The sequence below is a fragment of the Muscardinus avellanarius genome, assembly GCF_963383645.1.
Source record: "Muscardinus avellanarius genome assembly, chromosome: 7".
Lineage (NCBI taxonomy): Eukaryota > Metazoa > Chordata > Mammalia > Rodentia > Gliridae > Muscardinus > Muscardinus avellanarius.
In genome coordinates, this window is record NC_137793.1 from 77758170 (window position 1) to 77786103 (window position 27934).

Genomic DNA, 27934 nt, shown 5'->3' on the forward strand with positions numbered 1-27934 from the left:
TAAGCCAAGTGTTGTGGCACACATTTGTAATTCCCAGTACTTGGGAAGCTGAGGTTCAAGGAGAGCCTCAGGAAGTAGTGAGACTCTCATCAACCTAGTGAGACCCTGTTTCAAAATAAAATAGAGATGGGGGATAGCTCTGGGGTGAATGCCCCTGAGCTCAATCTCCAGCACCCCCCCAACACTAATATATATGAGAGTTTACTTTTTATCCTGTCACAAATCCAAAATTATTATTTTTCCAAAAATGTTTGGATTTAGTGTTAAAGTTGTTTCTCATCACCTAACTTCTGTGAATTTATTGCAGACTTTTGAATCAGCTGTTCAAGAGAATGTCAGCATTAATGGTCAAGCATGGCAGGAAGCTTCAGATAATTGTTTTTTGGGTATGTGACTTTTTCCTTTTGTCATTAATTTCTGAGTGATTTTTTTTACAGCTAATTTTATCTTGAATGTTGGTTTTTAATCCCCATTGTGATTTGTTTTTTTAAAAATTTTGGGAATAAAAAAGAAGAAACTAATATAGAACATTATTAAAAATCATAATCAGCCGGGCGTGGTGGTGCACGCTGTAATCCCCTTGCTTGGGAGGCTGAGACAGGAGGATTGTGCAGGTTCGAAGCCAGCCTCAGCTGGCTTAAGAGACCTTCTTTCCAAATAAAAAATATAAAATAGGTCTGGGAGTATAGCCCAGAGGTAGAAGGCTCCTGGGTTCCATTCCCAGTACCACCAAAAAAAAAAAAAAAAAAAAAAAAAGGCAGAAGGAACTATAATAGGTACTTTGATGCATCATCATATGTGCTGGCATTAAACAGGGTCTCATCTGACTAATTTTCAGAGTTTATAGAAAAATATTACAGAATTATCCTCAGATGCAGGCTTGGAAAATTCCTATAATTCCTTATAAAGTAAGTTATATTTTTGCAGGTGACCCTTAGAATAGATAGTAAAGTATCTTCAAAAGTACTATACTAGTACCATATAGGGAGTATCTATTTGTGGAAGGCTCCTTTATTTTATTTATTTATTTATTTTTGTGGTACTGGGGATGGAACTCAGGAGCAATCTACCTCTGAGCTATTCCCCTCAGCCCTGTTTTTTATTCTTTATTTTGAAACAGGGTCTCACTGAGTTTCAAAGGGCCTCACTAAGTAGCTGAGGCTGTCCTTGAACCATGGTCCTCCTGTCTCAGCCGCCCAAATACCGGGATTACAAGAGTACACCACCATGCCCGGCTTGGAAGTCTCCTTTAAAAGACAGATTATTTTCCTTGTATAGAGCAGACTTGATTGTACTCTTAATAACATTTCTCTTAACATTTAGGTTCTAGCTGGATGAGTTGGCACACCTGTGATACTTAGTACCTGGGAGGCTGAGATAGGTGGATCACAAGTTTGAAGCTAGCCTCTGCAACTTAATGAGGCTCTCAGCAATTTTGTGACACCCTGTTTCCAACTAAAAAATAAAATAGGGATAGGGGTGTGGCTCAAAGGTAAAATGCCCCTGGGTTCTATCCTCAGCACCAAAAAAAGAAAAAAGAAGACTTAAGTTGTAAGAGAAAAGAGAATGGTCAGTGTAGGAAGGAAAACATTTAGTAGAAAGGGGATGATCTATGTGAGAAAAAAGGCAGAGTGCCCTGTCCTAGGGCAGGGAATGTCTGGAGAATTGCTTGTCTGATGTTTTAGTCAGCATTTTCACTGCTGTGACCCAAACACCTGACACACAAAATTTAGAAGATGAAGGATTTTATTTGCTCACAGTCCTAGAGATTTCAGTTCATGTTAAGCTGCAGAGCTCATGGCATGGTGAAGGAGAGGTAGCCGCCCTCAGCTCATGGCATAGGGAACCAGAGAGAAAAAATGTGGCAAAGATTAAATGTACTTTAACAGCCTATCCCGGGAAAATGCTGTCCCTGGCATGATCCATACATTTAGGAATAAATCATTTACAATAGGAAATACACAGGTAAGGAATTACAATAGGTAAGAAATCACTAAAAAAGTGGGAGAACAGAGGAGGTTATTGATAAGTAAAATGCATATAATGAGTGTGCTAGACAGAAGGGAGGTAATAAGGACATTTGAAACAAAATAGCATGTGCAAAGGCCAAAGGAGTGATATATTTGGAAAATGCCAGAAGTGAACTGGGAAAACTAATGGCAGACATGGCCAGAAAGATAAGCAGAGGGAGTACCACCAAGAACCTTAAAGGATATGCTAAGGAATTTGTACTTTGTTATGCAGGCCATGGGGAATCAGTGAGGTTTTTGTTTTTCCTGCTGGGGACTGAACCTAGAGCCTTTTGTGTGCCAGGCAAGTGCTCTACCATTGAGCAGAACCCCCACCCTCCATAAGGTTGTTAGGGTAAAATTACACATGAAAAGGTTTGTGTTTTAGAAAGCCAACTGCTGGGTGTGTGAGAGATGAGTTCAAGAAGGGAAACACTCAAGGCAGGCAGACTTTAGCAAGTTTATTACAGTAGTGTAGCAAAGAATGGTGAAGACCTTTGTTCACTAAGTCAGGAAAGGAGAGAAAAGACAAGTTCCAGAGATATCTAGAAAATAGTTATTTTTTTATCTAATACATAGAAGTATTAAGTGTTACGGTTTGAGAAACTGTCCCCAGGGATCTTTATTAGACCCCTGGGAATAATTTCCCAATAAAACCACAAAAACCACAAAGAACAGAAAAACCGCAGGTTCTTGTCCTGAGCTGAGGATAAATATGCATTAGCCCGGACTCTTGCTGAAGATTTAAAGAAGTTTATTAAAAAGATAGAAATATAGAGACCCCTGGAGAAACTGGGCCCAGTAAGACGCTGGGTTCTGGGCGGGGGTCGTGTGCGGCGCACACCAGCCGGGGCCCGGGTCGCTGGACCCTGGGCCCCAGGCCGAACTGCGCGTGGCACACCAGACCCCTGGAGAAACCGGGCCCAGTAAGACGCTAGGTTCTGGGCGGGAGTCACGCGCGGTGCACACCAGCCAGGGACCGGGTCGTGGGACCCTGGGCCCCGGGCCGAACTGCAAGTAGCACGCCAGACCCCTGGAGAAACCGGGCCCAGAACAGAAAAAGATAAAGAAAAATAACGGAGAGGAGGTAAGAAAGCCCTTATGGATGCCAGGACACTGGAGATGCAGACAAAACTTATCTAAATGCACTGGAACTTATGGAAAAATTCGCCGTGAAAGAGGACTGCTATTTCTCTATATTGTTAAGAATCTCAGACATCACCTGTAAGGAGAGAGTTTAGCGGAGACCAAGGAGAAATGCGGTGTTGAAAGAGTTCTCCGCAATGGTGGTGGAGACTTGTATTCAGGAGAAGCAGAAACCGGATCCTACCAACTTTGTTTTTTTGGAGAAATTACACCAAATGTTGAATGCTACCACCACGCATGCTTAGGAACACTGGACAACATTCAGAGTGGAAAAAGAGCCTGGGAAGGATTTGAAATGGTGGAGGCAGTGGCAATGCCAGTGGCCAATACTCAGGGGAGGCAGAGATCTGATACATTACACCTGGAACCTTTGAAATAATAACCACAGAGACAGTGATCGGAACCTGCTGAGGCGTTAGGTGGGCGCCGGGGCCAGTGGCCGACATTGGAGCTTGCGTGAGGCAAGGCCGGTACTGGGGCCTCCGAGGCCGGGATAAGAGCCTGCCGAGGGTTAGGCCGGTGCTGGAGCCAGCGAGGCCGGCATTGGAGCCTGCCATGAGGCAAGGCCGATGTTGGGGCCTCCAAGGCCTGGATAAGAGCCTGCTGAGGGGTTAGACCGGTGCTGGGGCCAGCGTGGCCGGCATTGGAGCCTGCTGTGAGGCAAGGCTGGTGCTGGGGCCTCCAAGGCCGGGATAAGAGCCTGCCGAAGGGTTAGGCCGGTGCTGGGGCCAGCGAGACCGACATTGGAGCCTGCCATGAGGCAAGGCCGGTGCTGGGGCCTCCGAGGCCTGGATTGGAGCCTGCCTTGAGGCAAGGCCGGTACTGGGGCCTCCGAGGCCAGGATAAGAGCCTGCCGAGGGGTTAGGCCGGTGCTGGGGCCAGCGAGGCCGGCATCGGAGCCTGCCGTGAGGCATGGCCGGTGCTGGGGACTCCGAGGCCAGGGTAAAAGCCTACCGAGGGGTTAGGCCGGTGCTGGGGCCAGCGAGGCCGGCATCGGAGCCTGCCGTAAGGGAGGCCAGTGCTGGGGCCTCCGAGGCCAGGATCGGAGCCTCCTGAGGGGTTAGGCCAGTGCTGGGGCCAGCAAGGCCGGCACCGGAGCCTGCCATGAAGCAAGGCCGGTACTGGGGCCTCCGAGGCCAGGATTGGAGCCTGCCGTGAGGCAAGGCCGGTGCTGAGGCCTCCAAGGCCGGGATTGGAGCCTGCCTTGAGGCAAGGCCAGTACTGGGGTCTCCGAGGCCAGGATAAGGGCCTGCCGAGGCGTTAGGCCGGTGCTGGGGCCAGCGAGGATGGCATTGGAGCCTGCCGTGAGGCAAGGCCGGTACTGGGACCTCCGAGGCCGGGATAAGAGCCTGCCAAGGGGTTATTCCGGTGCTGGGGCCAGCGAGGCCGGCATCGGAGCCTGCCGTGAGGCAAGGCCGATACTGGGGCCTCCCAGGCCAGGATAACAACCTGCTGAAGGGCTAGACCGGTGCTGGGGCCAGCGAGGCTGGCATCGGAGCCTGCTGTGAGGCGAGGCCAGCATCGGATCCTGCCGTGAGAAATGGCCAGTGCTGGGGCCTCCTATGCCGGGAAAGGAACCTGCCGAGGGGTTAGGCCGGTGCTGGGGCCAAGGAGGCCGGCATTGGAGCCAGCTGTGAGGCTAGGCCAGTGCTGGGGCCTCCGAGGCGGGGATTGGAATCCTGCCAAGGGGTTAGGCCGGTGCAGGGGCCAATGGCCAGCATTGGAGCCTGGCGTGAGGCAAGTTCACTCCTGCGGCCTCCAAGGCCGGAACCAAAGCCAGCTTAGGGGTTATACAGGTGCAGGGGCCAGCGAGACCAGAACTGGGGCCTCCCATGAGGCAAGGCCGCTGCTTGAGCCAGCGAGGTCTGGATCAGTCCACTGAGTAGCCAGGCCACTACTGGGACCATCAAGAGTGGGATCGGTACTTGCAACACAGCATGCACAGAGAAATATCACAGAAAATATAAATCAGACGCTTCTCTTAATCAGCAATAACTAGGAGGAAAAGGGCAACAGAAAGAGGTTGAGCTATAGAAAGGGCCCTATAGTGAAGCAACTAATGTGACCAATCAGAGGGTATGTAATACTGGAGGACGGAGCCTCTTTAAAACGCAGGAGGTACATAAACAAATGTATCAAAGTAAATCACCAAAGAAGTGTGGGATGGAGGGAGGGGGAGGGAATGGGATGGGGGCTGGAGGAGGGCTAATTGGATGATGTGTGCTTGTATATCCTCTCAAGTCTTGTACTCCAATGTGATTGATATATGACTACAATGCACCAATTTAAAAAATATAGTAATAAAAAAAATGATAGAAATATAGAAGATAGTTACAGCCCCATGCCATTCTTGAATGGCATTGGGATGGTTCGAGTGAATGTCCCACCACCAAAGATATAACACGTGGACCAGACCTTTTATACCCATGACCTCCATCTTGTTTATGTAATTCTGATATAGTAAATGTCCTGTAAGGTTCCTCCCCTTAATCTGTAAGGTACCCCCCCACAAGGTGTCTTTCACAAAGGTCAATCCCCTCCTCCCATCCTAGCTAGATTATTATGTAGATCTGTCTTTAGAAAGAGGAAGTCCTAGCTCCCCTCTCCTATGGACTTGCTAATTACATTTAGCTAAGTCAATGTAAGTTTCAATAGCTGTTTGCTTCCTGACTGAAACCAAGACAAGTCTTCCTTTCCCCGGGTCTGCTGCCATTTTGACACAATTATTTTTGAAATATATCTATTAATAGAGCTTTCTCAAATCTTCCTATGCCATTTCCAATACTGCTACAGTAAGTGAGCTTTACAAGGGCAAAGGTATTTGTTTACAAAGATTTTCAAATGCCTGACACTTGAGATTACTGTGTACATAAATGAAGGAATGAAAGGATCAAGGAATGAATGAGTGTCCAAGTGAAATCAGCCTCTTCTCTAACCACCCGAACGGACCTGAGCACAGGAGGCTGATCTAAGCTTAAAGATGTAAGTTCCTTGAGAACAGGGACTATGTTTTCAGCTTTTATCTTTGTACATAATAGGCACCCATTAAGTATTTGTTAAATTAATGAAGAATTATTTTCTGGTCAAATTTATTTATACATTTTAATGCTTTTATTCTTATATTGTGCTAAGAAACAATTTTATAGAAGATCTAGTTGGGAGATTATTTTTTTGAGCTGGTTGTGAAAATAGTTAATTCTTTTCAGACCAGTGACTTAACTTTTTTTTTCTTTTTTTTTTCTTTTTTATTGGTGCACTGTATTCATACATCATAGTGGGATACAAACTTTTGTAGACATACATGCACACATCGCCCAGTCAGCCCCCACCCAATTCCCACCCCATTCTCTCCCCATCCCTCCCTCCCATGCTTGGCTTAGTGGTTGACATCTAGTATTATAGCAATTTATCCAAAATTAAGAATGATAATCTCACATAACAGTTTCATTTGTCTGATACCAAGCTTTTGATGACTTAAAGATAACATTTCAATATTTCTTTTTACTTTCTTTCTTACCATAAAATATTTCTTTTCTATTTTTTTTAGGTGATACTATCATATATTTATATATTTATTTTTCAGAAAAAAAATCTATCCTAATATGGAATATGGACTCTAGATACCCAAAACGATCTTGAAAAAGAACAAAGCTAGAAGATACATATTTTCTGATTTCAAACCATATAAAGCTACAATAATTGAAACAGTGTAGTACTATTCTAAAGGCAGATATATAAACCATTGGAGTTAAATAAAAGCCTAGAGCTAAATTCTTCCCTATATTGTCAAGTTATTTTTGACAAGGTTTCCACGAACATTTGGTGGTGGAAATAATAATCTTTTAACTAAATATTGTTGAAAAATAATAATTACATGGAAAAGAATAAAATTGGACCCTTACCTAATCCCATATACAAATATTAACTCAAAATAGATAAAAGACCTAAATATAAATCTTAAGACTATAAACTTTTAGGAGAAAATCTGGGTCATAAAACCTCACAACATTGAAATTGGCAGTGATTTCTTGGATATGATTTCAATGGCATAGGCAACAGAAGAGTATACAAACTCCCTAAAAAAAAAAAATATTGTATATCCAAAGACAATGTAAACAGAGTTAACAGTTACTAATAGAATGGGATAAAATATTTCCAATTGCTATATCTGAAGGTATATTAATATTCCAACTAGAAATCCTAAAAATTGACAACAACAAAGGCAAACAATACCATTTAGAGATAGGTAAAAGACTAACATAAATAATGAATCCACAGATAACCAATCTTAGTTGTCTGTTGGATGGAAAATCTTGTTTCTCTGGTTCTGGTGTGTGTTACCTATTTCTTCTTTGTAGTTAATCTCTTTGAGTATTTTCTCTAGTGCTGGTTTTGAAGACATAAATTCCTTCAGTTTCTGTTTGTCATGGAAGCTTCTTATTTCTCCATCTAATTTGATAGAAAGTTTTGCTGGGTAGGAAATTTTTGGCTGGAAGTTGTTTTCTTTCAGAATTGGGAATATGTTACTCCAAGCCCTTCTGGCTCTCATAACTTGGTTTGGGAAGTCTGGAGTGATTCTAATTGGTTTGCCTCTGAATGTCACTTGGCCCTTTGCTTTTGTTGCCTTTAAGATTCTCTGCTTGGCTTCCACATTGGTCATTTTGACAATTATGTGGCGTGGGGATCCTCTTCTCCGATCCTGTCTAAAGGGGGTTCTATAAGTTTCCTGGACCTGTGTATCAACCTCTTGCTCTATGTTTGGAAAATTTTCTGCTATTACTTCCTTGAAGAGATTGTTGATCCCTTTGGTTTCACTTTCTTTTCCCTCCTCTATTCCAATTATTCTTAGGTTAGCTCTCTTAAAATGTGCCCATATTTCTTCAATATCAGCTTCCTGCTGTTGGATATTTTTTTCTAGATTAGAAACTATGCGTTCATTTTTGGAATGATCATCTTCTAAGAGCGAGATTCTGTTCTCCATGTGGTCTAATCGTTTGTTTGTGCTTTGAATTGAGGCCTTTACTTCATTAATTGCATCCTTTATCTCTTTTTGGCTCTCTCTGAGTTCTTTTCGAAGCACCTCTATTATTTCTACAGTTATTTTCCTGATTTGATCTTCTAGAAATCTCTGATTTTCTGTTTTATCGGGTTCTGATGTTGTGGGTTTGTGGGCATTCATTGCTTCAGTATTATTCCTCTTTCCCATGATTTAGGAAGTTTGTGCCTTCTCTGGGTTCTTCCCTTGGGTCACTATGACTTCACTTAAGGTGTTCTGGATATCGAGTCTGTGGTATCTCAGACCCCACTACTCCTTTACTGAGTTGTATCACAGAGTCTCCGACCCAGAGAGTCGATAGAGGCTGCTTTAGACTGTGGGGGGTGCCAGGTTGCACGTTCTCCTATGGTGTGATATCTCTGCCATCGCTACTCCCTCACTGGGTCAAGTCCCAGGGAGTACGGTACTGGGATTTCTCCTCTGTGGCCCGCAATTTGACTCACTGTTCTTGAGTACGCAGATGTAGCTGTACTGGTCTCGGTGAATTCGCTGCTGCTGCGCCGGTGGCAATATGGTGCTGCTGCTATGCCCTCGGCCGTGAGGCTGGCCTATTTTTTCTTCTCTGGTTTTGAGTTCCACTCTGAATCCCTGCAGCGTGTGCTGAGCTCAGCCACTGGGAGCTTTAGATGCTCTCTGCGCCGAGAAATCCTGCCTGGCTGTTCCGCAGCAGCTCACCTCGGCTTGCCGTAGCCGTCCGGTGAACTTGTCGCTGCCGCCCGCAGTATGGCGCTGCTGCCGCGTCCTCGGGCGTGAGGCCAGTGTATCTCCTCTGTGGCTCTGAGCTCTGTTCTCAGTCCGCTTTCTCTCTGGAGCCTGGTGATTTTTTTGTTTCTCTGGTGATGGTGTTTTCTGGCTATGAAAGGCGCTGATTTTATGGTAATGGAGATTGGTTGTTAGAGGGGCTCTTAAGCCCTGCTTTCCTCAGTTGCCATCTTCCCGGAAGTCGTGACTTAACTTTTTTAATGGACACATTAAAACTTGGATTCTCTTATTTATTTTATTTATTTTATTTATTTTTGTGGTACTGAGGGTGGAACCCAGGGGCTTTTCTACCTCTGGGCTATACTCGCAGACCTATTTTATACTTTATTTGGAAACAGGGTCTCATTGAGTTGCTGAGAGCCTCACTTAGTAGCTGAGGCTGGCTTCGAAACTGTGCGATCCTCCTTTCTCAGCCTCCCAAGTGCTGGGATTATAGGCATGCGCCACCACAACCATTGGATTCTCTTATTTAAATAAGTATTTCAAGTAAGAAAGATCTGTTTTTTCATAACACACTCCAGAGTAACTTAGTTGGCTTCAATGAATAATTGTCACTTGAATGAAAGACCATACCTGATATATTTCATTAATCTTCACCTGATTTTATGTGTGTGAGGAAGTGTGTATACTGATATATATCAGAAGTTTCTCAATAATATCTATATAATACTTAAATTTCTTTTATTTACTTTTTAAAAATTTTTTTGTGGTAACAAAGGTGAAACCTAGGGGCATTGTACCTTTGGGCTACACCCCAGCCCTATTTTTTTATTCTTTATGCTGAAACAAGGTCTCACTGAGTTGCAAAGGACCTCACGAAGTAGCTGAGGTTGTCCTCGAATTGCGATCCTCCTGTCTCAGCCTCCCAAATATCAGGATTGCAAGTGTGTGCTACCATGCCTTGTTTATTTTTTAATTTTTTTAAGATTTCTTTCTAATAAAGCTTCTGCTTTTGGTTTTGTTTGTTTTTGTTTTGGTGCTGGGGATTGAACCCAGGGACATTCTACCTTCAAGCTGCACCCCAGCCAGATTTTTATTCTTTGTTTTGTTTTTTGCTTTGTTTTGTTTTTGCAATTCTGGGATAGAACCAAGAGGCATTTGAGCTACACCCCAATCTACACCCCTAGCCCTATTTTTTAATTCTTTATTTTGAAATGGTCTCACTAAGTTGTGGAGGGCCTCATTAAGTATCTGAGGCTGGCCGCGAACCTGCAGTCCTGTCTCAGCCTCCCAAGTACTGGGATTACAAGCATGCATCACCATGCCCAGTTTTGCAGTGATCTTTTTTTGGGGATCATATTATGTTATATTTCTCTGGTTTAGGCCTGACTTCCCACAAAAGCTCAATAGTGATTGTTCAATGAATAAATGAATTAATCACAAAAGTAGAATCATCCATTAACTTGTATTTATTTCCTTTAATCTGTGTTTTCTAAATTTTGTCTACTTAAACCACATTTTCATACTAATACGTACAGTGAATTTTAAGGAATTCTTAAGATTTTTTTTTCTGAAATAGATTCTGACATCAAAGTACTTGAAGATCAGTTTGACGAAATCATAGTAGATGTAGCAACAAAACGTAAGCAGTATCCCAGAAAGATCCTTGAATGTGTCATCAAGACCTTAAAAGCGCAACATGACATTCTGGTAAGATGATTTACCTTTAAGCTTTTATGTGTATTTTACTACATTAAAATATAAGAACCATGTGGAGATCTATAACACTGTTGTTGTTCCTACCCAAATAATACTGTTTGGCTTTCTTAAGACTTTTTCTGGATCTCAATCATACTAAGTATTAAATGCAACTAATAATGAAATTGGAGATGGAAGATGACAATGACTTTCTGATTCTGAGAATATTTTGGAAGATCTTTTAGTTAAATTGATGGAGAAAGTTATTTGAGTACCTGTTTACAATACTGAAATTTGTTTTATGAATTGTGTGTAATTCATTTTCTTTAAAGATCATAACCATCAGCCAGGTTTAGTGGCGCACACTTGTAATCTCAGTGGGAGGCTGAGATAGGAGGATCTCAGGTTCCAGACCAGTCTCAGCAACTTAGTGAGACCCTGTTTCAAAATAAGAAAATAGAGCTGGACATGGTGGCAAGTAATCCCAGGTACTTGGGAGGCTGAGACAGAAAGATCGCAGGTTAGCAGCCATCCTCAGCTATTTAATGAGGCCCTCTGCAACTTAGTGAAGCCCTGTTTCAAAATAAAGAATAAAACACAGGGTGTAGCTTGGAGGTAGAATGCCCCTGAGCTCAGTCCCCACTACTGCAATATATATATATATATATATATATATATATATATATATATAGAGAGAGAGAGAGAGAGAGAGAGAGAGAGAGAGAGAGATGGGATGTAGCTCAGTAGGATACCCCTGAGTTCGATCCCCAGTAACACACACACACACACACACACACACACACACACACACACACACATATATATCATAACCATCTGGGTCATAAGACCAGGAAAATTTGTTTCTTACTGTACATGTTAGTGACTAGCCATGTCACACCCTCATCTTTTCAGACTTACTAGAACTTGAAAACATATATAAACAAGTCCATGAAACACATTAGACCTAAGTCTCCCTTAAAGGGTGTGGAAGAGGTTTGATGGGAATAGCATTGCCCTCTGAGTAAGAAATTAATTCTGCTTTTAGATTATCTTTTACCTTAAGGGGGTTTTTGTTTGCTTGTTTTTGGTTTTGGTGGGTGTTTGTTTGGTGCTGAGGATTGAACTCGTGGGCATTCTAATCTCTGAATTACACCCCCAGCTTTATTTTATTTTTTATTTGGAAACGGTCTCACCAAGTTGCTGAGAGCCTTGCTCAGTTGCTGAGGCTGACCTTGAACCTGGTTATCCTCCTTTCTCAGCCTCCCAATACTGGAATTAAAGGTGTGTGCCACCCTTTAGGTTTTGAAATTAGCATACTTTTACTTATAAACCTTCCAATTGCCTCCCTTTCAGGAATTGTCTTTGCGTATTAAAGGCTATACTTTTTACTTAAAACATTTTAGTTACATTCTAAATAAGACATTGATAAGCAGAATTATTTCATCTTTTTCTTCCATTGGAGTTAGTCCTCAAAGAAATACTTCTTCCCAGCCGGGCGTGGTAGCACAGGCTTCGGGAAGAAGTGTGTGTGTGTGTGTGTGTGTGTGTGTGTGTGTGTGTGTGTGTGACTGGAGATGGAACCCAGGGGCATTTGACCTCCGAGCTACACCCCTAGCCCTATTTTTATTCTTTATTTTGAAACAGGATCTCACTGAGTTGCAAAGGGCCTCACTAAGTAGCGAGTCTGTCCTCCTGTTTCATCCTCCCAAATGCTGAGCTTACAAGCTCCAGAACAGGATTTTTGTGGAAATATAAATTTGGAGTTCAAGACATTTGTCCTAAACTAACTTTCATATCATATTTTATTCACAGTGTGGAGACTACCCTGTACTTTAACCACAAAGTTTAGTCTTTGTGCTTTTAATTTGCTTGATTTGTTTTTCTGCTTATCCTTTAATGGTGCTATTTCCTACTGTATTCAGTAGGTGGCAGTACTATGAAAGGGATAAATTAGACTTACTGGTCTTAACCTTTTCCTTTCCTTTCCCCAGAGTCTTCAGAATTTAGAAAAGATTTTCCTTAAAGAATGATACTGTTGACTACACAGTATATTTGTTTACATTAGCTAAACATGTTTGTGTGAGGCACTGATTAAATCTGTTTTAATTTTACATTATTTTAGAAGCAGTACCATCCTGTTGTACAACCATTGGAACTAAAATATGACTTTGATCCGGGTAAGTCAGTATTGATTTATAGTAGGGGTGAAGCAGAAGCTTGTGATTTTTTATGAAGTATTTTTCTTTTTGTTTTTGCTTTTTTCGGTTCTGTGATTGAATTCTGGGGCATTCTACCTCTGAGCTACATCCCCAGCCCTATATTTTGTTCTTTCTTTCTTTTCTTTCTTTCTTTTTTTTTTTTTTTTTTTTTGCGGGTCTGGGGATGGAACCCAGGGGCATTCTACCTCTGAGCTATACCCCCAGACCTATTTTTTATTCTTTATTTTTGAAACAGGGTCTCACTGAGCTACAGAGGATCTCACCAAGTAGCTGAGGCTGTCTGCAAACCAAGATCCTCCTGTTTCAGTCTTCCAAATGCTGGGATTACAAGTGTGTGCCACCACACCCGACTGTCCTTTATTTTATTTTATTTTTTTAATTTTAATTGTTTTTGGTGGTACTGAGGATGGAACCCTTCTACCTCTGGCCTACACTCCCAGACCTATTTTTTTATATATATTTTATTTGGAAACAGGGTCTCTTAAGGGAACCTGCACGATCCTCCTGTCTCCGCCTCCCAAGCGCGGGGATTACTACTGTGCACCACCATGCCTGGTGGCTGTTCTTTATTTTGAAACAGGATCTCACTAAGTTGCAGAGGGTCTCACTGAGTAACTGAGGCTGGCAGAATCCTGTGATCCTCCTGCCTCAGCCTCTCAGGAACTAGGGTGCGCCACCATGCCTTGCTATGAATTTTTAATGGTCTTCTGAAGGAGATAGCATCAAGGATATCTCCTTTAGTGCTTTAGCTTACTACCAGTTATCCATATTTAGCTCTTCATTTAGAATTCTGAAAACTTGCTCTAAACCTGCTGACTTAGAACCTTATGGCTGGACCCTAGGAATCTTGACATTATAATGCTCTCTCCTGACCTAGACTATTATAATACCTATTTTCTAACTTTTATTATAATACCCCCTTTCTGACTGCTGTTATACTGTTCATTCTTTGCATCACAGTGAGAGTTATTCTATTAAAGCATTTATTTATTTATTATTTTTGCAATACTAAGGATTGAACCCAGGGGTATTCTACCTCTGAGCTACACCCCCAGCCCTATATTTTATTCTTTATTTTGAAACAGGGTCTCACTAAGTTGCCGAGGGCCTAAGTTGCTGAGGCCGGCCATGAGCCCATGATTCTTCTGTCTTAGCCTGCCAAGTACTGGTATTACAGGTATGCACCACCATATCTGGCTCTAAAGCCTTTTTTTTTTTTCTTTCTTTCTTTCTTTTTTGGGTACTGGGGATGGAACCCAGGGGCATTCTACCTCAAAACTTACACCCCAGTCTTTTTTTTTTTTTTTTTTCTTTTGCAGGTCTGGGATAGAACCCAGGGGGCATTCGACCTCCGAGCTATACCCCCTGCTCTATTTTTTATTCTTTATTTTGAGATAGGGTCTCACTGAGTTGCGGAGGGCCTAAGTAGCTGAGGCTGTCCGCAAACTGTAATCCTCCAGTCTCAGCCTCCTGAATGCTGAGATTAGAAGTGTGCGCCATCACACCCGGCCCCACCCCTATTTTATTCTTTATTTTGAAACAGAGTCTGAGTTGCAAAAGGCCTCACTAAGTAGCTAAGGCTGTCCTCAAATCTCAGTCCTCCTATCTCAGCCTCCCAAATACCGGGATTACAAGTGTGTGCCACCATGCCTGGCTTAGTTTAAGTTTTCTCTTAAAAGATTTTTTAGGTCTTTGATTCATCTGTACTTAATTTTTGTATGTGGCATGAGGTAGTAGTCCAGTTTCATCCTTTTGAATGTGCATTTCTAGTTATTTTAGTGTCATTTGTTGAAGTGGTTACTTTAGCCCCCAATTGAATGGTGTTGGAACCTTTGTCAGAAGTCAGTTGAGCTGGGCGTGGTGGTGCATGCTTGTAATCCCAGCATTCTGGAGGCTGAGACTGGAGGAGTGTGGTTCGCAGACAGCCTCAGCTACTTAGTGAGGCCCTTTGCAACTTAGTGAGACCCAGTTAAGGCTGGGGGCATACCCCAGAGGTATAGTGCCTCTGGGTTCCATCCCCATTACCCCCCCAAAATGTCAGTTGATTGTAATGTGGCTTATTTCTAGATACTTAATTCTATTTCATTGATCTATATATTTGTCCTTTTGCTAGTATTATTATATTATGTCTTGATTATTATATATGTTATACATAATGTTGATTATATATAATCTTGATTATATAGTATATTATGTCTTGATTATTATAACTTTGTAATAAGTTTTGAAATCAGAAAGCAAATCTTCCCAAATTGTCCTGTTTTAAAATTGTTTGGCTCTCCTGAGTCCCTTAAATTTCCTTGTGAATTTTAGGATCAGTTTGTCAGTTTCTACAAAAAAGTCCCTTAGGTTTTGGTAGGATTGTGATAAAATTTATAGATCATTTGGGAATGTTCCTAAGTTTTATGATCCACGAATAGTGCGTATCAGCTGGGCATGGTGGTGCACACTTGTAATCCCAGCATTCCGGAGGCTGAGACAGGATTGTGATTTGAGGACAGCCTCAGCTACTACTTAGTGAGGCCCTTTGCAACTCAGTGAGACTCTATTTCAAAATTAAGAATAAAAAATAGGGCTGGGACTATAACTCAGAGGTAGAATGCCCCTGGGTTCCATCCCTAGTACTAGGGGGAAAAAAATAGTTTATCTTTCCATATATTTTGATTTTTTTTTCCATACTGGGAATCAAACCCAGAGACATTCACCATGTCCAGCTCCTTTTATTTGCTTTAAACAAGGTTTTGTTTTGTTTTGTTTTTTGTTGCAGTACGGCGTTGCAAAGGGCCTCACTAAGTAGCTGAGGCTGTCCGTGAACCACAATGCTCTGGTCTCAGCCTCCCGAATGCTGGGATTACAAGCTTGCGCCACCACGTCCTTTTCCAGTTTCTAGTTAACACTTTTTGTTAAATTTATTCCTAAATATTTCCAGTCTTTTGATGCTATTCTAAATGGAATTTTTTGTTTTGTTTTGTTTTCAGTGCTACTGTATAGAGACAGAATTGATTGATTGTATATTGACTTTTTCCTGCAACATTGCCAAACTGACTTATTCTCATAGCTGTTTAGTGGATTTTTTTAGGATTTTTTTGTATAAAAGATTGCATCAACTACAGAGGTATTTACTTCTTCCTTCCCAGTCTGGATGACTGGGTTGTTGGTGAGAATTCACCTAAAAGTCTAAGTGTCATTCCTGAAACTTTTTTCCTCTGCTGCTTCTCAAATTTCTCTCTATTCCTAAGATAGTTTCACTAGACTAATTTTTAATACAAAATACTTGTTTTCTTGTTATATAAATAATACATTCCATGAGAAACAAGTTTAATCACATACTCTAGACATACCCACTCTTAACATGTTTGTCAAGTGACCAATGTTATGATACACTGCTTGATACTTACACCCTCAGTCCACCAGTAGATCCTGTAGCCTTTATCTTGAAAACATATTGCAAATCTAATTACTTCTTATCAAATCCACCTCTACCTCTACTATTTTTATCTATCTACATTCTCTCCCTCTCCTTTTTTTTTTTTTTTTTTTTTGTGGTGCTAGAGATTGAACCCAAGGCCTCTCACATGCTAGGCACACCCCAGCCCTCACTGGCCTCCTAGCAGGACTAGTACAATAGCTTCCTTACTAGACTCCTCCTTTTCAGTCCTATTTTCACATAAACCGCAGTCAGATTATCCTACTTAAAACTCTCAGGTGACTCCCTGTTATGCTTCACTTGGTGTACGAGGTCAAGGATTAGGTCCCTGGCTGCTTCTCCGATCTCATCTCTGACCCTGGTGTTTTACCGCTCTAGCCCTTGCTCACTGGGCTCCAGCTGTTTCAGGACATACTGAAGTGAGCACACAGTGGTCCTCTGGCTTTTATGCTTGTTGCTTCCTCTATCTGAAAGCGCATTTGGTTTGGAAATGGCCTGCCTGACTCTCACTTCTTTCATCTCTCTGTTCAAGCTGTTACCTCATCAGAGAGGTCTTTCTTGATAGTCTATGCCAAATTCCCAATGACCCCTTGACCATACTCTGTCCCCTTAACCTGTTTCATTTTTACTGATATATTATTTTTATTTTCTCTGTTCTTATACCTCCCCCTATTGTTAGCTTCCTATGGGTGAGAATTTTGACTCATACTTGTATATCTTTATTTGTTTGTTTCTGTTTGTTTTGCTTTTGTGGTACTGGAGATTGAACCTAGGGACATTCTACCTCCGAGCTACATCCCAGCCCTATTTTTTATTCTTCTTGAAACAAGATCTCACTAAGTTGTGGAAGGCCTCACTAAGTATCTGAAGCTGCAATCCTCCTATCTCAGCCTCCCAAATACTGGGATTATAAGCGTGTGCCACCAGGCCCAGCAAGACAGCAAGAAACACTTCTGAAGTAATAATAGCAAGGAATTTATCTGGTAACCATCAAAAGGAAGAGCTCTCAACTTAGGCCCTTTGCAACTCAGTGAGACCCTGTTTGAAAGTATAGAATTAAAAAAGAGGAAGCCACTAGGCATGGTGGCTCAACGCTTGTAATTCCAGTATTTGGGAGGCTGAGACTGGAGGATCGTGGTTTGTGGACAGCCTCAGCTACTTAGTGAGGCCCCCCATAACTTAGACCCTGTTTCAAAATAAAGAATAAAATATAGGGAAAGGGGTGTAGCTCAGAAGTAGAATGCCCCTGAGTTCCATCCCCAGACCCGCAAAATAAATAAATAAATAAATAAATAAATAAATAAATAAATAAATAAATAAATAAATAAAAAATAGGCTGGGGATGTAGCTTGAAGGTAGAATGCCCCTGGGTTCCATCCCCAGTACCACAAAAAGGAAAAAAGAAAAAAAAGAAAAGGAAAGAAACTCTCAAGAAGAAAGAATTATAACAGAGTTCTTAAATCAGGAATGAGCTTGAGTATTTATGGAATAAAAAACTACTGACGAATAGAAGGAAATAGCATTACAAGCTCAAAGGCCTGATAAAATGAGCTAGAATATGGAAGTTGACAGCTGCCCATGAGAGACACAGCACGGTACTGAAGGGGGTTGGGGGGAGTGCAGGTGGGAATGAGCAAGAGGATTGTGTCTGCCGGCATGTCTCTGAGTTCCAGAAAATCATAAATCACTGCTTAGTTTTTGTTGACTTTTTTTTTTAACCAGGGATGCTGTTTTCCCATTTATGGTTCTAATTTATGCTTTTTGTTATCTCCTCAGAAATCAGTACAAGCCAGACATCCTGTGCTGTGCATGTTTGCTTGTTCATCTGCATAAAATACCTTGGAAATAGAAAGGAAGCAATTCATTAGTGCATTTTTGCTGAATTTCTGAATTTGTGCAAGCTTTTACAAGTTCATGTTTCCTAGTTTAGTCACTGTAGTGACCCGAAAGCAAAACTAGTCTGATTACTCAATCTTTCATTTCTACTTTTTCATTTCCTTGTGTTTTAGAAAGTGAATAACTAGGGAAGGCAGCGTTCTCAGGAGTGCCCAACTTCCACATTTATAAATAAGAGCAAACTTTAAAAAAATTTTGTAGCAGTCTACTGATTAGCCATCTACCAATCTACCAGTAAGATGTGGTTCTCGTTTGTCAGAAACAATCTTTTATAAGCTTATTAGTATAATGAATAATTGCTTTCATATTTTCTTATTATTAAAAAATTCTTAGCTTGGCATGGTGGCATATGCTTGTAATCCCAGCATTTGGGAGGCAGAGACAAGAGGAGGATGGTGGTTCGAGGACAGCCTCAGCTACTTAGTGAGGCTCTTTGCAACTCAGTGAGACCCTGTTTCTGAATAAAGAATAAAAAATAGGGCTGGGGTGTAGCTCTCGAGGTAGAATGCCCCTGGGTCCCATCCGCGGTACCAAAAAAAATATTTTTCTTCAAATTAATTTGGAGAGATTATTTTTCTTTTCCTTTCCTCAGCATGTAGTGATGGCAAAGAGCTATTTTAAGTTTTTCTACAGTAGACTTAGTAATACTTCCAGTTCTTTGCCCTCTCTACAAGCAGAAACCTATGGGCAGTTCTTCTTTTCTAATAATGCTATCTTGCTTAAGCTGTTGCTACAATACTTGCAAGTAGCTACCCACTAACAAATAATTACGTTTTAAAAGTTTAAATTTATGTCAGTGCTTTGAAAGGCATTTTCCCTTAAAAAATTTGTAAATGCTATCATAAATGGGCAACTTTGTAGGCCTATTTAACTTACAGGGCAGCTGAAATACCACACATTTATGATGAAAAATATTAGGAATATCACATTTCAAATGCACATCTACCACATGACATTTAAGTAGGTTTTTACAGGACATAGTCTGGATCCCTGAACACCATTGTTTGTGGTGAAGAGGGTAAATAGTGCCATGAAGATCTTATCAAGGTTATAGAGAGAAGATACTGAAAAATGCTAAGCAGGACACAGTGGCGCATGCCTGTAATCCCAGTACTTGGGAGGCTGAGACAGGAGGATTGCAGGTTTGCAGCCAGCCTCAGAAACTTGGTGAGTCCCTCTGCAACTTAGTGAGACCTTATTTCCAAATAAAAAAATAAAATAGGGCTGGGGATTTGTAACTCGAAAGTAGAATGCCTCTGAGTTCCATCCCCAGTACTACACAAAGGGGTGGGGGTAATTGCTTCTGGAGGAAGTACATTCCATCTCCTGTGTGGCCTGGACCAGACATCTGCATGTAAGACATTCTAAGTTAGATGTTTGTGTATCAGGAGTACCTATATGCTCTTACTAGTTACAAAATGTGAAAAATTCACTTAGAGTAATCTTGTGAGGGAATGAAAAGTTTACACATTTTGAAATTTTACAAACCAGAATTAATGTTGAAAATTATTTTCTGTTGTATTTACAGACAATCACATATTTAGTGGTCATTTTTTTGTGTCTCACTGTCTCTATTTTTAAAATCTTCATTTAGTTTTATTCTTAAATTTATTGATACAACTTAGTTTTTGTTGCTGCTGCTATTGTTTGTGGTACACCCAGATCTTTTTTAAAATTTTTATTTAATTTATTTATTTTTGGTGTGGTACTGGGAATTGAATTGAATCCATGGGCATTGTGTGTGTGTGTGTGTGTGTGTGTGTGTGTGTGTGTGTGTGTGTGTGTGTTGCTGGGGAAGAAATCCAGGGGCCTTCTACTTCTAAGCTATACTCCCAGAGTGTGTGTGTGTGTGTGTGTGTGTTGCTGGGGAAGAAATCCAGGGGCCTTCTACTTCTGAGCTACACTCCCAGACCTATTTTATATTTTATTTGGAAACAGGGTCACACTAAGTTGCTAAGAGCCTCACTAAGTAGCTGAGGCTGGCTTTGAATCTGTGTGATCCTCCTGTCTCAGCCTCCCAGGTGCTGGGATTACAAGCGTGCGCCACCACGCCCAGCAGAATCCATGGGCATTCTCTGAGCTACACCTCAGCCCTGCTTTATTTGTATTTTGAAACAGGGTCTCACTGGGTTTGATGAGTCTCACTACTTACCAAGGCTGTCTTCGAACCTGCCATCCTCCTGTCTCAGCCTTCCAAGTACTAGAATTACTATAGTGTGTCACCATGCCCAGCAACCTTTTTTACTTTTGAAACAGGGTCTTACTAAGTTGCTGAGGCTGTCCTGAACTTGGAGTCTTTCTGCCCCAGCCTCCAAAGAACTGGGCTTATAAGCCTGCCCCACCACACCCAGCTACCACTTAGTTTTTAAATGCAAAGGATTTATTTTTTTTATCTAAAAAAGGGGGTATTGTAGCTGGGTGTGGTGGCACACTATAATAATCCTAGTACTTGGAAGGCTGAGACAGGAGGATAGCACAGGTTCAAAGCCAGCCTCAGCTACTTAGTGAGGCTCTCAGCAACTTAGTGAGACCCTTTTTCCAAATAAAGTATAAAATAGGTCTGGGAATATAGCCCAGAGGTAGAAAAGCCCCTGGGTTCCACCCCCAGTACAATAAATAAATAAATAAATAAATAAATAAATAAATAAATAAATAAATAAATAAATGTATTGTAAAATTAATACAACATTTAACTCTAAGAATTGATTTACTTTTACTTCTTTACCAGGTACAGTTCTTTTTATTTTAAGAGATTTTCATTATGTTGCACCATTTCCTCCTTTTTTGGTGGTGCTAGGGATCAAGCCTGCTGTAATGCATTCTAAGAGCTACATCCCTATCCCTGTTGGAGCTGATCCCTGTTGACCATTCATTAGCTTATATTCTTAAGAGTATAGTATAATTCCTGGCAAAGTGGCATTTTGGAAAGTTACATATAGAATATAGAAGGGTTCATGCTTTGGATTCTAGGAGGTGCAAATTCTAATTCTGTTCAACTATAGACTCGTTTTTCAGCATGTATTTCTTTATAAAAGACGCTGGCGAAACCTGCTTGCCTCACAGGTTTGCTAAAAGTATAGGAGGTTGATTGGGAATGCCTGGTAACCCCTACTGCTATGGGCATGGGATCACAGGAACACGCAAGGAAAGCTTTCCTCTCATATTTCTTTCTCGAACTCTTCTTTCATAACTGAGTTTCTCAAATGAATCATCTCACCATCTTCACTTTTAATCTCTCAGTCATTCTTGTAAGAAATCTGTAGTATTTAGTATTTATATTGATAAGACTGTAAATGTTCTTCAGTCTGAGTCAGGTAATTATTGCCATGAGTATATTTTCTTTCTTGAACACCTTCCTACCCCCTTCTGGAATTATAATTTCTTTATTTTTCTTTTTATTTTGTATTCTGTTGTGTCTATCACTGATTCTTTCCAAAACACTTCAACAAAACTGTAAAATTCCTCTCAGTGTGGTAAACACTTGAAGTTTGCCATCAAACTCATTTTTAATCGCTTTTTCCTTTTCTTGGAGCTGTCCCCCTGGCGGCCTCCCATTGCCTGGTCTCAGTCTGAAATGGCTGTTCTCTAGGCCTGCTGCAGAGCTTTCATCCTGTCTGCTCCTTTCATCATTATCCCTGGAATTTCCTTTTACTTATCGTATCTTTTGCAGGACATTTCCTGTTTTTTTTTTTTTTCTCCTGTTACTTGATTTATTCCCTTGTTTTGGTATAGCATGTCCTCTACCACCCACCTCCTATTCCTACTCATCCAAGCCCATCTAGTACCACGTGCTTTTTTTTTTTTTTTTTTTTTTTTCTTTCTTTCTTTCTTTCTTTCTTTCTTTCTTTCTTTCTTTCTTTCTTTCTTTCTTTCTTTCTCTTGTGGTACTGGGGATGGAACCCAGGAACCTCCAGGCTACACCCCCAGCCATGTATTATTTATTATTTGGAAATGGGTCTCACTAAGTTGCTGAGGCTGGCTTTGAACCCGCTATTCTCCGGTCTCAGCCTCCCAAGTACTGGAATTACAAGTCAAATGCTTTTTCTTCTGTTTGCATATGTGGTACTGGGGAACAAACCCAGGGACATTCTATCGCCGAGCCACACACTCCCCAGCCCAATTTTATTTATTTATTTATTTTTTAAATGATCTTACTAGGTTGCTGAGAGTCTCACTACTTGCTGAGGCTGTACTCAAACCTGAAATTCTCCTCTCAGCCTTCCAGGTACTGAGATTAAAAGCTTGCACCACCATACCCAGCTCTAAATGCTCGTAGTCGTTGTTGTTGCTGTTGTTCTGAGCATGGAACCTAGGGGCATTCTCCCTCAGAGCTACACCCCAGCCCTATTTTTTATTTTTTATTTTGAATCAGGGTCTCACTAAGTTGCAAAAGGCCTCACTAAGAAGCTAAGGCTGTCCTCAAACCACAGTCCTCTTGTCTCTTCTTCCCAAATGCTGGGATTGTAAGTGTCCATCACCATACCCGACACTCTGAATGCTGTGTGTGTGTGTGTGTGTGTGTGTGTGTGTTGTGGTACAGGAGATTAAACCCAGGGGCATTCTACCTCTGAGCTACACACACAGCCCTATTTTTTATTCTTTATTTTGAAACAGGGTCTCACTAAGGTGCAAAGGACCTCACTAAGTAGCTGCGACTGTCTGTGGACCGCAGTTCTCCTGTCTTAGCTCTCAATGCTGGGATTGCAAGCTGCACCACCATGCCTGGCTGTAAGTGCTCTGTTAAGGACACTCATAAAGCCTGTGGGTTTCCTTGCCTTCAGTTACCCTGTTGAATTGACCTCACACTGTTCATGTCTCCCTAGCACCCTCTGTCATGACCTTGCTTCATCATAACTATTGAGCACCTACTCTAAAGTCAGGCACCTTGTTCAACACCAGAGATCCTAAGAGTAGATTAGATTCCTTTTCCCAAAGAAGTTCTGAAGACACAGACACCAGGATTCTCCCTGGGGTTCATACTGCTCCCTGGTGGCCCTTTTGGAAAGTGGATGTTTTGGGTTACTGTAGTAACAGGAAGGGTGTAGCCAGCCTTTTGTACTTGGACCAGGGATACTAACTGTTTTAAATATCCGGCAGAACTTTAGAATATCCCGTAAGACATTCACCTGTGAAAACAAGTTTATAATTATCCAAGCTTAGGACCTAACTTCATTTTTCATACAAACCCGTACTTGGTGCACTTTTTACATTGTCACTGCCTGTACAACATATGGAAAAGAGCTAGTATCGGCAGTGTGAGCTTATGGAGAGGGGACGTAATATGACATGGTGCAGGAGTTTATGCGGTGGGGTACTGAGGTTGTTAAAAAGAAAACGGTCTTCCCAAGTTGCTGCGGCTGCTTGAGAAAGTACTCTTCTCAGCCTTACGCCACCGTGCCCAGCTGGGATTCTTTTTGTTAGTTATTGGTAGCCCTAAGTCGCTACGAATCCTAATAATTTTGAGAGAATCCTAGTGCAGGCTTAACAAATCGGTGCTGTTAATAGAAACATTAAACAGAATTTCTTGGGTGATAATTATCTTGTAAACCATGTAATAACAATGAAGAAGAATATGATTGCCTTACTATATACATGAACGAAAACTTTTTATAGTAAATGTTAAAAAAGATTTTGTTCATTATTTTCTTTGTATGTGGTATACAGTACAAAACCTGATGAATTTATAACACACATACAGATACACATATAACATGTAACACCTTAATCTAGATGTACAGTATCTGTATAGTTGGAAAATAGGAAAAACTTATTTGTGGCCACTACATTTTTTTTTTTTTTTTTTTTTTTTTTTTTGGTGGTACTGGGGTTCCTGGAAGCCCTTCTACCTCCGGGCTACACTCCCAGACCTATTTTTACATTTTTTGGAAACAGGGTCTCCTAAGCCAGCGCGCGCGGCTGGCTTCGAACCTGCGCAATCCTCCTGTCTCTGCCTCCCAAGCGCGGGGATTACAAGCGTGCGCCACCACGCCCGGCCTACATTTTATTTTTTAAATAATATGCCCATAGCCAGGCATGGTGGCGCACGCTTATAACCCCAGCATTCGGGAAGCTGAGACCGGAGGATCACGGTTCGCAGACAGCCTCAGCAACTTAGTGAGGCCCTCTGCAACTCAGTGAGATCCGGTTTCAAAATAAAGATTAAAAAAATAGGGCAGGGATATAGCTCGGAGATCAAATGCCCCTGGGTTTCATCCCCAGACCCGCAAAAATAAATAAATAAATAATATGCCCTATGTTTTATGTATGAATTATAATAGCTGCAATTCAGAGAGTTCAAAGAATCTGAAAGCTTATAGAAAATGATGTCTATGTTGGAAATATAAAAATTTATTAGCCTGCCGGGCATGGTGGTGCACGCCTGTAATCCCTGCGCTTGGGAGGCTGAGACAGGAGGATTGCACAGGTTCGAAGCCAGCCTCAGCTAGTTAGTGAGGCTCTCAGCAATTTAGTGAGACCCTGTTTCCAAGTAAAATATAAAATAGGTCTGGGAGTATAGCCCAGAGGTAGAAAGCCCCAGGGTTTCACCCCCAGTACCACCAAAAATTTAAAAAGTATTAGCCAGTATTTATCGAAAATTATGATGATAGTGTTCAAAGATGTTTAATATGGTGGTAAATAATATATAGAGTGAACATCGGGCTCTCTTTTAGGGACACACAATGTTATGACTACTCAGAATCTTGTTGACTCTCTTTTGCTTTTAACCTATAGTTTTATTCTACTATTTTAATATCCTAATAGTATTTTCATCAATCTAGATAAATTTAGTAGGAATTTTTTTTCCAGTACTGGAGATTGAACCCAGAAAATACCTCTGAGCTAGTTTTTATTCTGTATTTTTAAATAGGGTCTCAGTAAGTTGCAGAGGACTCTTAAGTAGCTGAGTCAGGCCATGCGCCTGTGATCCTCCAGTCTCATCCTCTCCAAGTACTGGGATTACAGGTGTGTGCCACCATACCTGGCAGGATGTTTGTTTTAACAGATTAGAAAATATGAATACTTTTATGATTTTTTTTGAGGGGGGTTCTGGGAATGGAACCCAGAGGTATTCTACCTTTGAGTTACACACCCAGCCCTATTTTATTCTTTTACTTTGAAAGAGTCTCACTAAATTGTGGAAGGCCTCCCTAAGTTGCTGAGGCTGGCCACGAACCTACAATTCTCCTGTCTTAACCTCACACGCACTGGTATTACAAGTGTGTACAACCATGCCCAACTCTATGATTTTCTAGTAAATTAAAAACCTAAGCCGGGCGTGGTGGCGCACGCTTGTAATCCCCGCGCTTGGGAGGCAGAGACAGGAGGATCGCACAGGTTCAAAGCCAGCCGCGCGCGCTGGCTTAGGAGACCCTGTTTCCAAATAAAAAAGTATAAAAAATAGGTCTGGGAGTGTAGCCCGGAGGTAGAAGGGCTTCCAGGAACCCCAGTACCACCAAAAAAATAAAAATAAAAATAAAAATAAAAACCTAAAATACTGTTTGGCGGTTTCTTTGTAGCTTCTCGCATGGAAAATTTGAAATGCCGAGGGGAAACCATAGCTAAGGAGATCAGTGAAGCCATGAAGGTAAAAACTGTGTGGTAAGAATTATAAAATAAACAAGACACGTGTCTAGGCATCTGCTTTTGACAGTCCTATGTGTTTTAGTGTGCTATAACTGAAATTTTTACCCTTTTAGATCATATATGCATTTATTAAGCAGCAGTTAACAATCTGAAAACCACTTTTAAGGCACCTACTATGTGCCGGATATTATACCTTGACTTCCTTAAAGGTTGGTTATATATTTGCGTTCCTCGTGTTAGCAGTCTGTCAGTTTGGGATAATAATACTAGCTAACAGTTATTGCACACTTGGTATGAATCCAGCACTGCTGAACGTCCATTACCTCACTTACCAAGCCTATGTGATGGGCACTGCTGTTTTCCCATTTTATACATGAAAAAACTGAGGCATCAAGAGGCCAAGCAGGTTATTGACAAACTATGGTGGGCCACACTGACCTTCAGCTTGTCCTGCTTTTTGTAAATAAAGCTTTATTGGAACAAAGCCATGTCTGTTCATTCACTGATTGCCTATGGTTTCTTTCACTTTACCACAGTAGAGTTCTTAAGACAGAGGTGCAAGACATCCAAGCCAAAGTGTTTACTGTCTGTTCTTTTACAAGAAAAATGTGCTTATCCCTGCTCTTGATGGTTGAACTTCCTAAAGTTCTCCTTATCCTGCAGTGTAGATTTTCAGACATTAAATCCTTGACTTTAAAATTCTGTTCCTCCTACCAAATTTAATTTCACTACTTGACATTGCAGGAATAGAACAAATTTCTCTCTCTCTCCCTCTCTGTCTCTCCCTCCCTCCCTCTCCTTCTCCCTCTCCCTCTCCCTCTCTTGGTACTGTGGATAGAAACCCAGGGGTTTCCTACCTCCAAGCTACACCCCCAGCCCTGTTTTTATTTATTTATTTATTTATTTATTTATTTATTTATTTATTTATTTATTTATTTTGGGGTCTGGGGGTGGAACCCAGGGGCATCTGACCTCCGAGCTACACCACCTGCCTATTTTTTAGTCTTTATTTTGAAACTGCCTTACTAAGTTGCAAAGGGCCTCACTAAGTAGCTGAGGCTGTCTAGCTTGTGCCACCATGCCCAGCGATTCTTTATTTTTAAACAGGGCCTTACTAAGTTGCGGAGGCTGGCCTCAAACCTGTGATTCTCCTGTCTAAGCTTCCAAAGTACTGGGATTACAGGCGTGCGCTACCATGCCCAGTTAGAACAAATCTTTTCATCCTAGCTTTTAGTTAAAATTTCTTAGTTTAAACTGGTGTTTTGAAGTTAAGTTGAATATTCATGACTTAAAAATGTTTAGGTCTCAGAAAAAAACATTAACCTGAAAAATTAAAATGTAGTGTTGTGTCCGTCTCATTGTTTTTTGTGTTTCTGACCTAAGATTAATGTTGAGTGTTACTTTTTTTTAAGACTTTGCCTACATTAATTGAACAAGGAGATGGATTTTCCCAAGTTTTAAAGATGCAGCCAGTTATTCAGCTCCAGAGGATCCACCAAGAAGTCTTTGCCAGTTCTTATGGAAAACCAGATACTGAACCTGAGAGCTTTATAAAAGAGCTGGAAACCACACCAACAGAAACTGCTTCCAGGAAAACCTCTGACTTAGTACTGAAGAGAAAGAGGACTAAAGACTGTCCCCAGAGAAAATGGTATCCATTGCGGCCAAAGAAAATTAATCTGGATACATAAATTCCTTCTGTTTATTATGGCAGTTGGCAATGCCTGCAGTCAACCTGTAGATTGCCATCTTATGCCTAGGCAATTCATTTGGAGCACACACATCTCTTCCTAGTGATACACTGCTACAAATACAGTGATTTTGTGCTGGGATATGACTTAATGTTTCTTATCTCACAGTTTCATCTGTAGTAGGTAAAAGCTTTGGAGGTTTTGTTTTGACCATTGGCACAAAGCCCATTGGTGAACATGAAGAGTACAAACTCAATGTCTAAGTGCTGTCAAGTCTTGGCGAGCTCGTACCTTTGTGGAATTTCATGAGCAGCTCATTGCGTTTCCTTGAGGCACATCTTTCTTAAGAGGAGTAAGTAGAGGTGCTTTTGGGTGTTTTTGTGGGGTTTTCTTTGTGTGTATGTGCTACTGGGGTTTGTACCAGGGGCACTCTACCTCTGAGCTACACCCCCAGCCTATTTTATTTTTTTATTTGGAAACAGGGTCTCACTAAGTTGCCGAGGCTG

The 27934-nt window shown here is 41.4% G+C and overlaps 1 protein-coding gene across 2 annotated transcripts in view; it reads left to right on the top strand.

Annotated features, from left to right (window-relative positions):
• NSL1 (NSL1 component of MIS12 kinetochore complex) overlaps nucleotides 1-27428 on the top strand; it is a gene marked incomplete at both ends in the record, with an annotated part of 30708 nt that extends 3280 nt beyond the window's left edge. The window contains 5 exons of one of the 2 annotated variants that reach the window (XM_080698329.1): nucleotides 308-386; nucleotides 10493-10623; nucleotides 12734-12788; nucleotides 25671-25738; nucleotides 27150-27428. In XM_080698329.1, coding sequence (XP_080554455.1) covers nucleotides 308-386; nucleotides 10493-10623; nucleotides 12734-12788; nucleotides 25671-25738; nucleotides 27150-27428 — 612 coding nt within the window. The remainder of the gene's footprint in view (nucleotides 1-307; nucleotides 387-10492; nucleotides 10624-12733; nucleotides 12789-25670; nucleotides 25739-27149) is intronic. The other variant, XM_080698330.1, reaches the window with a different exon arrangement.
• Nucleotides 27429-27934: the final 506 nt, after the last annotated feature.